General features: G+C 51.8%; 1 protein-coding gene across 1 annotated transcript in view; it reads right to left on the reverse strand.

Annotated features, from left to right (window-relative positions):
• Positions 1-6621: 6621 nt before the first annotated feature.
• The window catches only part of ABCC1 (ATP-binding cassette, sub-family C (CFTR/MRP), member 1), a gene marked incomplete at its 5' end in the record, with an annotated part of 39046 nt that continues 35413 nt past the window's right edge, over positions 6622-10254 (reverse strand). The window contains 3 exons of the mRNA XM_010146656.1: positions 6622-6906; positions 8118-8312; positions 9062-9228. Coding sequence (XP_010144958.1) covers positions 6798-6906; positions 8118-8312; positions 9062-9228 — 471 coding nt within the window. The remainder of the gene's footprint in view (positions 6907-8117; positions 8313-9061; positions 9229-10254) is intronic.

Consider the following 10254-nt stretch of genomic DNA (forward strand, 5'->3'; position numbering starts at 1 on the left):
GGAGGGGCCACGAGCGAACCCCGCTGCGTGGAGGGGCTGACAGGCTGCCTGGAGGAAGAGCGCCAGCTCGGACAGGCTTGCCGACGCAGGAGAGCGACTCGGCTGGGAGTGGGCAGCAGAGCACATTCCTTCTGCTGGAAGGCTCGGAGAAACCCCGACGCCAAACGCCGGTTGGTCACAGTGGAGGAGCATGTCCAAATGCCAATGCCAACCATTCCAAACTGAATTTGGCCACAAGGAATTCGCGTGCTGGCAGGCGTCCTACCCTGATGCCTGCAGCGCGGTCGCCCAGCAGATGGGCGCAGTAGCCAGGGCTCACCCACTGACCTGGTGGGTCATTCCTGGTTTTCCTCTGGAGCGCAAGCTTGCCTGCCACGTGTGCCATCTGGCCCCGCAGAGCCTCTGAGCACCAGCATCTTCCAGGTGCTACTTTAACTAATCGAAACAGGCTGGAAGCAAAGCCTTCCCGGGCTTCCCGCAGTGCCGAGGGGCTGTGGTCAGAGCTGTCCCCAGGTCTCCCCTCGGGAATCGGAAGGAGGCAACATGACGACAAATCACACAGTGAAATACTGCTGCTTACTGTGACCTTTGTTAAAGCGCTTCATTTGCTAGAAGGCTGAAATAAAAATAGAACCAAGTATTGAAATGGCTCTCTTGACTAAGCTAAAGTAAATAAGGTATAAAAAGGAGTCGTGGGGGAGGGGATGGGGGAGTTCAAACTGGCAAGAGTCACCCCAGATCAGCAAGACCTGGCGGTTTCTTCTCCGACAGCTGCTCAGTAGCCTCTTCACCCATGTTAAGAGCAGTTACAGGTTCTGCTGGACAATGCCTAAGGTATTGCAGACCAGCACCTGCTGCCACACTGGTGCTCAAATACCTAGAAAGAGGCAGTTTTTTCCCCCCTCTGCTGAGAGCAGAGACAAGAACAATTTCAAACTACAGATACAAGTTACGATCACTCTACAGGTTTAGCAACAGATCTAAAAACTGTTGCTCGTAGAACTAGCGAGACCTAAGTTAGGTGTGTTTTCTTTTTTACTGAGGACAAAGAGAAAGAAGTGCCCACGTTGCTGGGTAATTCTGAAGCAGGCATCTTTCAGATGCCGTGATCTCTGAAATAAACATCTGTTAAATGCTCGCTTTCCGTTCCTAAGTTGGTCATGAAGAGAGAAGGAGAAAATAATCAAAACATACTTTCATGCTGGTAATCTTCGGAAGGGCACAGTTTTGCTGCTGGCTTGCACAAAGTAAGGGCAAGCAAAAATAGTGTCAGCTTTCACGCGTCAGGCTGTGCTGAAAGGGCAGGAGAAAAGGGATTCCCAAAATCACATGTGACAAGATCCCCGTGTTTCTGAGATGCCGAGTCCCCCACTTCACATCCGAGCGGTGCTGTAAGTGACAAACCGGAGCCCAGGTCTCACAAACATCACAAGGAAGTTATCTGGGGGTTGGGGGCAGCTGAAGATGTCACGGAGTGAATGCCGGGAGGTACCATCCTCTCCTGAAAATCTGGTTTAAGGAACAGCAAGCGGTGTTTCAAAGGACAGGTCTGCCGGGTCTCTGCAAAGGTGCTTCCACAATCAGCCTATCTGATGGGATTGTGCAGTTAGCGCAGGAGGGAACCACAGCGGGCTCAGAACTGGGCCAACAGCCCATTTCATAAGTTGCTCTCAAGCCATTTTAAATATTAAGAAAGGAAAGTGTGTCCAGCACCTCCAGCATCGGACTGTCTAGAGCAGACCGAGAGGAGTGCTGGGACTCGCCCTGCCAACAGTTCTGCAGCACTGATTTCTAACAGCTGTCGTGCAGCGCGTGAGCAGCTGCTCGCTCAGAGCCCAGATAAAAGCCACTGAAGTAAAGAGGGCTTGCTGACATCGCAGTGGCTTGCCAGCTCTACTTTTCTCTTTGGAGCAAAGCAAGTGCTTCACTCCAGGTCCACTAAGGATTCTAGAGAAGAAAACCCAAATTTTTACCTAGACCACAGCAAGTAGACGTGATGTCCCTGCGTTTCTGCGGGAGAACCCGTTTCCCAACCACCCTCTTAGACAGGCAGCTTTTAGGAAAGAAGAGCAACCTAGAACCGAGATTCAAGTTTAAGGTCACACCAAAATCGCTAAAGCTAGAAAACAAGCACGAAGGTGCCACGCGCTGATTTACGCTGAATTGACGGCGAACATGCAGTTTGCACGCCACGCGCCCCGTTCCTGGATGGCCGCAACACGTACGGGAATGCCAAAACGTTCAGGGCCTCGCTGGCGCCCAGCACAGCTGCCGGTGCTCCGCTGTGGCGGAGCCACTAAGGGATGTCCGCCGAGACGTCTCGCCACTGGGAGCGGTTTTACACCAGTAGCTTGCTCACGCACGGAGAACTGGGGTGTTACGTGCAGGTCTCCCAAAAATTCCCAGCTATGCGTTCAGCAGAAGCAGCTCTTCCAGGTGTGACGTATCTTCCACACGCAGCCAATAGCGTCAGCCAGGACGCACCAGCTGCTCCGAGATCCAACACAGTACACGCAATGGTCTCCTTTTATTCTTTTATAAATATTAACATGTTTATAATAAAAATGTTGGTGTTTATTATGATTAAAAACAACACCAGCTTCACACGGGCCGCAGCGGCCCACGCCTTACTGCTGTGAGGTGGAAGATCCAGCACAGCAGGAGCTGAACTAGTTTCACAGATCCTTAACATTCTAAAGACCCAATTGGAACAGAGAGGAAGAGAAGAGCTTTGCTTTGAAAGGCAAGGGTCCTTTCCTCGTCTAGAAGAAACGGTCTATAGGGCAAAGAGCACGGGATGAGCTGGAGAGAGGCACTGCCTTTCTCTAGGTAAGGGCAAGGGTGCCCAAGTCTGACCTCGTACTGTCAGGCCCGACAGGCGTGTGGCAAATTTTTCACAAAACACACATAAACAGCCAGCAACGCAGCTGGATACATTCCCATTTCTAGTTCTGATCTAGACACTTGTGCCATCTCTATCAAAAAGAAGAGAAAAAGCCAAACCAGAGGAGAACAGTGGAGCTAGGCTCCCCCTGCTCTGCTGGAGCGAGCACCTACCCGCCCTCAGACACGCCAGGCCACCTGATATGAAGATCCCCCGCCGGCAGACGGTCACCGCGTCAGCAGGAGGGGACCTGGCGGGCGCCAACGGGGTGGGCTCAGGCCACGCCGCAGCAGTACACCAGGGACACGCAGCTCCACGGCCGCCGGACGAAGGTGTCCGCTCACGTCCTTCCCGGGGACAGCGCCGCTGGCTGCAGTACGCGCTCCAGTACGGCCCCCACCTCCTGCCCCTGTGCAAAGGAAAATGTGGGACATCAAGGCAAAGAAAACAGGTGCTGGCTCCGTGACTCTGAGCTCAGCTGTTGGAACTCAGCATCACACCCCTCAATTTACTGGCGCGCCCCCGCAGCAGCGGGGGAAGGCTCGTCTCCCATCACTGGCCCCTGCCGGGTGGCACTGCACTCTTGCCTCGGAGGTCACATCCCCTCAGCCCAGACTTCACGTACGCAAAAGGTGCTGAAAGTGTCCTGAGTGCTAAATAAGCATTGGGCCCAAACACCACCTGCACACCCGGAAACAGAAGGAGAAAGGAAAAATCTACTGGGTGTAAGGCCAGATTCCTTGCCCTTGCCGTACGCTGCCACCAGCCCCAGCACCCCCGCGTGCAGGGATCACTGCACAGCCCTCTCTTTCCCAGCTGGAACAGCATCTGGCAGCTCTCCTGCTCCTACCTCAAGGTACCCCTGCCACACTGCTCTTGCGCGTAGGCCCTGCGGGCGGAAAGCTGCATTTGTTCCGCTACCGCCGCGCGCGGTCAAGGCGAGTTCAGACAGATCCTCAGCACGCGTAACGCAAGCTTTTCAAGTTACATCTGGCCAACATATTCATCGGTTTTATGAGGACAGACATTTGGAATCAGGGTCACGAATCGATGCAGCAACAGCACAAAGCACAGGCAGGTATTTAGGGCAAACAGAAAAGAGTAGCTACGGCGGGGCTGGGGCAGAACAGTTTGTGCTAGCAAGTGTACAAATACATAAAACCAGAAGATGACAATTAGGCATATTAATAACCCCACCACTGCAAAAGAACGAGACTGAATCACACGCAGAGCTGTCTTCTCACCCCTTGCTGCACTACGTAGAAGGTTATCCTGCAAAATACAGCGTTTTGGACACGCAGTTCCCCAGGGGATCACAAACGGCCCATGAGTGCAAGAGAGAACATCCACTGGGAGACGCTTCCCAGTGCCCCCAGTTTGAGACTGCAAATGCAGGTTAAGTCATTTCCACACAGAGAACGCCACTGCAAACGTTTCACACCACAGAAGCATCACTGCAAGTCGGGTATTTCCAACAAACCACACTCAGAAGCACAGTACCGCCGTTCTCAAAGGGCTTATGTGACTACCTTAAGGCTGGTAAATCTCGTTAATCACATGCAAAGGAAAGCAGCATTTCCTCAAATCTGAAATCAGTTTCCAAAGTAAGAACCCAATCCCAAACCTGCGGAGTCCCTGCAGAGTCCCCGTCTCGGTAACGAGCTGCACTGAGCCCACGCAGCTGCTCAGCGGTACCTGAAAACCCGGCTGAGTTTCTTCACCGGACGTTCTCCGCAGCCCTGCCTCAAGGAAGGTGTTGGCGATGCCTAGTGTGCACAGGCAAGGAGAGAGCACCAGGAGCTCTGTCTGCTTGTCCAGTGCCAGCGGCCCCTCTCCTTCACGGGGCTCTCGCAGGAGGGGGTAGAAGGGGAAGGGGTTCTTGAAGAAGAATCCAGAAGAAACACAAGGTGTTCTTGGAGGATGACTGTCCCCAAGCAGGAAAGGTCTCATGGTGGTGGTATTCCTCCTCTCCTCTTGGTCTCCTCTGCAGAGAGATGTGTCTCCATTTTAATGCAGCCAGGTAACACAGCAGCCACGCACCTTCCCCGAGCAGCTCATTTCTCTGCTCCCCACTAAGCATTTGCTCCAATCTTTCCACCTTTCTGTCCAACACAAAGCAGCCCACGCGCCAGGTGATTTGAAAAACCCAAACCGACCACTCACTCCTCCCCCAGGCTCCCAAATCCTCCCTCGCCTGTTCCACTTCCACGGAGGAAGGTACCACCAGGAAACATGGCCGTGGGCACCACAGGTACGCGGAGGGCTGCGGCACCGCCAGACCCTGTTCTACCAACCCGTCGGCTCGACAAACCACAGCACCAAAGCAACAAGAGAAACCCGAGATGTGATCCAGCCCTACCACGGCGCAGGTATTTGCACTGAAGGTTTCTTACCCGCCCCAGCACCCCCAGACGTGAGGCCGAGCAGCCTGCCTGCTCTAAGCACCACCAGTGATTTCTGTTTTCAAGGCAAAAAACTGCACTCTTCGTCAAATCCAAAGAAAGAATCGACACATCATGTTAACTTTCAAACTTTTTTTTTTACTGCAAGTTCTTTGCAAATATTTGCATTGTCATTACAAAAAATAACAAAGAAAATTTCCGTCTATTCAATTTCAGTGAGTCATAATTTACAAAAAAAATAAATAGTTTTACTCTAGAGAAGACAACTGTCTAGTATCAAGGTCAGCACTAACATTCTCAGAAGTCCACGTTCTCCGAGTGCTGGGTATTTGGGTTCGTCTGACTCAGTTTGCCTTCTTCCAGCATTTTCCTTTAAAACAAGACTAATCAGAACATGAGAAAAGCCGTTTTCTTCTTCTGACAGAAAACTGAGCATTCACCACAGATCTCCAAAACCAGACTTCATTGCTCACTGGACTGTTAGACCCCGCGGACACACAACTTCAAAACCAGTAAAACTTCTTGTTAAACTACTGTAACAGAACAGTTCCCACAGAATTTAAGAGCCAACAGCAGCAGCACGAAGGGCATGTTTCTTCAGTATAAGGCCAACGGTCCTGGCTGTGGCAGAGCTTCTATTAAAGCGCAGAACTGCCAAAGCCAGGGGTGGTACAATCAACATCACGCTGAGCCCGCCACCACCTCCACTCCGGCACATCCTCACTCCTCCGCCTAGTCCCCACGGGCGCAGCCGGGATTCCCGAGTGCGCCGGGCGTCAGGTCGGGTACCGCACGCCGCGACACACCAACCGCTGTGCGAGTTTGGCTTTGGAGTGACTGTCGTTCCAGACACGCTTAACTGCTGCTCCGAGGTTGACCGTGCTCCTTCACGCCAGCACTACCTACGTGGTGAACGTGCTGCTGTACACTGTAAACACGTGAAACCTTGAGGAGGATGCATGAAAGCATCAACCAGGTACAGTAAGTGCCATAACGAGAGTCTGGCACACAAGTCATTTCACAAGAAGAAAAATCTTTGGACTATAGTACTGTATGCCACAAAATGTTCCAAGTGCATCCCACAATAGATGGCTCATCAAATGGAGAATCAGCAAACAAGCAAATAACTAGCCTTTGCAAAAGTGTTTTCAACAAAAACAAAGGGGCTTGAGAACATAAGAGCAGATGAAAAGAAAAAGCTTTTCTGAACTTCTCCGGTGAATCACTCCACCTTGCATTTGAGCATATAATGACAGATGTCAGGCAAAAATTACAAGTCTCTGAAGTGTTTTGCACAGCGTATGTGCTCCTCCTAAAGCTGGCTAAAAGCAGTACTAAGGAGAATAAAAAAAAAAAAGACAAATTGCATTTCTGTGTTACTTCCATCACCATGCTCTGGCTGACTTCACTGGGTCTGAAACTGAGCCGTACGGTTCACGCCAGCTCGGGAGAAGTTTCAGTGAGAATGTGTCACCTCCCTCCCCCCCACAGGAGCTAACCAAGGCTGAATGCTACACCAAGCCTGAATCTTTGGCCATGCTATAGAAAATGCCTTTTTCCTGAAGTAGATGGTCTGGGCTACCACACTCCACCACTTCTCCTCTGTCCAGGACTAAAACTCTGTAAAACAAGGGAAAAAAAACAACCACCAGTCACAGGAAGATCCAGAAAGCCAATAGACACAGACACGTATGTGCAGACAGATGTAGGACAGCTGTTACACGTGCGCAAAGCCAGCCCCGACTGCGGGAATGAGCAGAGGCTCTCAGCTCTCTCCCTCCTGACCTCGCTGCGACGGTCCGTCTGGCCTGTTTTGTACGCAGCGCGCGTTTTCCCAGCCGTCTGCAGGCAGCCACGAGACCTGTGACTGCTCCGAGCCAGACGGAAAGTAGGCAGCAGCGCTTCCTGTCCAGGTGAGTGACCCCCCAAGACCTTGCAAGATCCGGGATAACCTTCTGGTAACTCTGCACCGCAACGCTGCTACGCGGCTTCTGCTGACAGACCACAAACGCAGGCAAGCTTACGCCAAGTAACGCACAGCCCGAACCGTAACTGGAGTTCCCGGAGTCAGCGCACGGTTCAAGCGTTGCCTTTGGTTCCCTCCGCTCATGGCCGGGTGCTGCGGACGCTCACCCAGCCCTGAGCAGGTGCTGCTACACTGGCACCCACCACCCTGACTGGACCGGGGCCTTCACCCGGCAGCAGCTCCGCTAGCGCCGGGCCTGGCGCCGGCAGCGCTCCCGTCTCCCGCATCGACAGTGCAGAGGGGTCTGCAGACGCACACGAGAATCTTATCACTTGCTCTGCCATTCCGTGATAACCAGGACAAAATCTTAGAAGTGGCATTATGAGACAAAACCTCTGCCCTTGACGGCACCTCAGCCAGGCAGCCGAGGAGGAGGGAGGCTGTCACTGTAACCAGAAGGGACAGAAGAGACACATCCAATTAACTGCAGACAAGCAGGGCCTGCCCCTTTGATTCCTTACACTGCCTGCGCCTAGTTTAGGGTATGAGCTCCCTGAAGCTCTGATGCCTCCTCCAGCTGTGCCTAAATTAGGGCAAGACCCAGAATAGACTCCTGTCCTGGCCTCCCTCCCCCCTCCCGGTGTGCCTGGGCAGGAATGGCCCGACAGCAGCGCAACAGGCTTCAGAGGAGCTCCCCAGGCCACGCACCGCCACCACAAGCCAGAACACACCACCCGTCAGAAGAGGGATTCCAGCAGCCCCGCGGAGAAGCGGCTAAAAACACGCAGCGAGCGCAAAGCAGCTTGACGTAGAGCACAACGCGGTCACGCGTGCCATTCTTCACCGTACAAGTGGTACTGCTTACCTTGTGTAGTCCATGATTGTGTTCAGCCGATGCGCTATAGTTAACACAGTACATTCTTCAAACTGAGACTTTATTGTTGACTGTATAAGCTTATCTGTCTCCAGATCAACAGCAGCTGTGGCTTCATCCAGAACCAGGATTTTGGACTTCCTGAGCAGAGCACGTGCCAGGCACACCAGCTGGCGCTGTCCCACACTGCGCAGATGGGATGGGAGGGGGGTAAGTCAGAACAACTTCACATTCTGAAGCCCAGCAATTCCTTGGAAGAACTCCTCTAAAGTATAGGTGCCAAGCACCCAGCAAAACAGGTACGGTTGGTCTTACTACTTCACTGCAGAGTACCTGACGGCATCTGAAACTACATCCCCCCGTGATGAAGTCTTGGCAATGCAGTAAGAGACTACATGACCAATGGTTTCAGGCCAATTCATGGAATCGATGCAGCGTGGAGGACTGGACTTTAAATGGTTTCCACAGACTGAGCATATATCCCTGTTACGGTGCAAAAAGCAAACTAACAACTCCCTCAGAAAAACTGCATCTGTTGGGCAAGAGCCATGGTAAGTTCGGAGCATCCACTGTAAATAGCAGGCTGCTGCCACTAAAATCCTTCCCAGGAGTGCCCAAGCTCTCAACCCTCACAGCACTCTGGCTCTTTCTTAAATTACTTCTAATTCCCAAACTTGAGAGTTTAAAACATATTGAATAAGACCTGGTTGGTTGGTTGCCTGGTCATGCATTAACGGATTCACCGACTCCCTCCCCAAGTTCTCAGGCTGGGGGGGCAGCCCCACACTCCATCACTGTCGCTAGGGTCTAGCTACATACTGTCCCAAGTGGGTCCCTCCTGGCAGTGGCAAGTCTAGTCGCAGTCAGAGGCCAAACACACACCTCTGTCAGCTCTCATTTAGCTCTCAGGGCAGTTTCCAGGTTCCGTGACATACCTGAGGTTCTCTCCACCTTCAGCACACTCATGATTAAGTTTATCGGGAAGGGAGGACACAAAGTTTTTCAGGTGAGCCAATTCCAAAGACCTCCAAATGTCTTCATCAGAGTGCTGGTCGAAAGGATCGAGGTTCATACGCAGAGAGCCAGAAAACAGTATCGGATCCTAGTCACAGAAAGAGGCGATTGACAATGTGCGCAGAACATGGCAAGCGATCCCAAAATATTTCTTAGATAGTCAGAGGAAAACAGTATGTCCGGATGCAGTTGCAAGCAAGCTCACCAGCTGAATTCAGGAGCGAGACCTCGCTTTGTCCAGTCACAGGAACTTACTCACCCTCACCCTAACACCTCCCAGGGGCGTGACCTGCCCTCGGCAGACTCCGGCACTCCAGACCATCCCATGAGCCAGTAACACATTAATCCAGAAGAAAAAAGGAAAAAAAACCCAAACCACCAAACCAAACAACAAAACTGATAACCAACCAAAAATTAAACAGCCAAGTTTCATTTTACTGGGCTACTAAGTTACAGAACGGGCAGTCCCTGCCCAACCTGCTGTCAGCAGGAGTTACTAGGCCAACTTTCCACTTCTCAGGGGATTACACCAGCTGTAGATATTTCAGTCTTCAGCTACAATATTAATGAAATGAATGCATTTTTTTCTTGGACATGGAGAAACACTACTTTGGAAATACTTTTGTCCTAGTAGTGTCAGACTGATCCAAGTTTATCAAAAGGAGAAAGCCAAGTCTGCCCCAGATTTCCAAAAGAAGTGGTACAGGAAGGCTCTTACACTGTGCTCACTTGTTCTTGCCAGCGTGCTGCAACAGTGACTTACATAAACACATTTTATGGTCCTTCTTTGAATCAGAACATGCAGGCAATAAAGGCTACACAGCAAGAACAAGACAACTTGTGACTAAGGCCAGTGCTTGTAAAGCTGTCTCCCAAACGTTTTGGACTACAAGATGCACAGTTGCTGGGCTAGACTGGGATGGTTACGTAAAGGTTGCTGTGAGTGAACAGTACTGCGTACCTTGCTCACGGGATCCGGCTGAAGTCAGAAGGCTCTGTACGAAGGCCCAAAGTGGGCCTTTCCACAAGTGGAAATACTCAGACATGACTTCCCTTCTGCCGGCCAAAAGAGCAGTGTCCCAGTTAAGGAAGGGATCCCGCTCGGGTGTTCAGC

The sequence above is a fragment of the Eurypyga helias genome, unplaced genomic scaffold (genome assembly GCF_000690775.1).
Source record: "Eurypyga helias isolate BGI_N326 unplaced genomic scaffold, ASM69077v1 scaffold6442, whole genome shotgun sequence".
NCBI classification, from domain to species: Eukaryota; Metazoa; Chordata; class Aves; order Eurypygiformes; family Eurypygidae; genus Eurypyga; species Eurypyga helias.